Source organism: Monoraphidium neglectum (genome assembly GCF_000611645.1).
Source record: "Monoraphidium neglectum strain SAG 48.87 unplaced genomic scaffold scaffold04697, whole genome shotgun sequence".
NCBI lineage: Eukaryota > Viridiplantae > Chlorophyta > Chlorophyceae > Sphaeropleales > Selenastraceae > Monoraphidium > Monoraphidium neglectum.
In genome coordinates, this window is record NW_014008932.1 from 4,169 (window position 1) to 4,787 (window position 619).

A 619-nucleotide genomic window follows, 5' to 3' on the forward strand; every position below is an offset into this window, starting at 1 on the left:
GCGCGGGACTCTCGGGGGTTGGCGCCGCAGCCTCGGACGCCGCGCAGGTGCGGTGGGACGGCGGGAGCGCCGGCGCGGCGCGCCCGCCGGCACCACCGGCTGGGTCTGTTTGGGTTTCGTCCTTTCGGACGCACCTGCCGCGGGCTCCAATGCAGTGCTGTGGCATAGGTCTGCATGTCGCACCCCCACCAGGGTTAGCATCCGCCAGGCCCACGTGATCTAACGCCGATCCATTCAAACGCGGCCCGCGCTCGGCCCCACAACCGCAGGTGTCGCTCGAGGCCGCGCGCGCGCTCGCGGACGCGCTGCGGACGGCGCCGCTCGGTGGCGCGGCGACGTGGGGCGCGCTCGGCGGGGACGAGGCCGCCGCGGCCGCCGCGGCGGAGCGCGGCGTGGGGGTGGAGGTGTACTGGGTCGACGCTGAGTCAGGCGATTCGTGGTTGGTGCCCCTGGCGGCGCTGTACGCGCTGCAGGCCGCGGATCTGTCTGCCCAGCTTCCGTCCGTCGCCGCCGGCCCGCGCCTGTCGCCGGCGGATCTCGCGGCGCGCCTGTCCGCCTCCCGCACGTCGGCCGTGTCCGCGCTGCCCGCGGGCGCGCCCGCGGCGGGCGCGCTCGCGGC

The 619-nt window shown here is 77.1% G+C and overlaps 1 protein-coding gene across 1 annotated transcript in view; it reads left to right on the forward strand.

The window, feature by feature from the left end:
- Positions 1–223, forward strand: part of MNEG_14702 (hypothetical protein) — a gene marked incomplete at both ends in the record, with an annotated part of 4,038 nt that extends 3,815 nt beyond the window's left edge. Inside the window, one exon of the mRNA XM_014036826.1 lies at positions 193–223. Within this exon, the coding sequence (XP_013892280.1) occupies positions 193–223 (31 nt within the window). The remainder of the gene's footprint in view (positions 1–192) is intronic.
- Between the last annotated feature and the right edge of the window lie 396 nt (positions 224–619).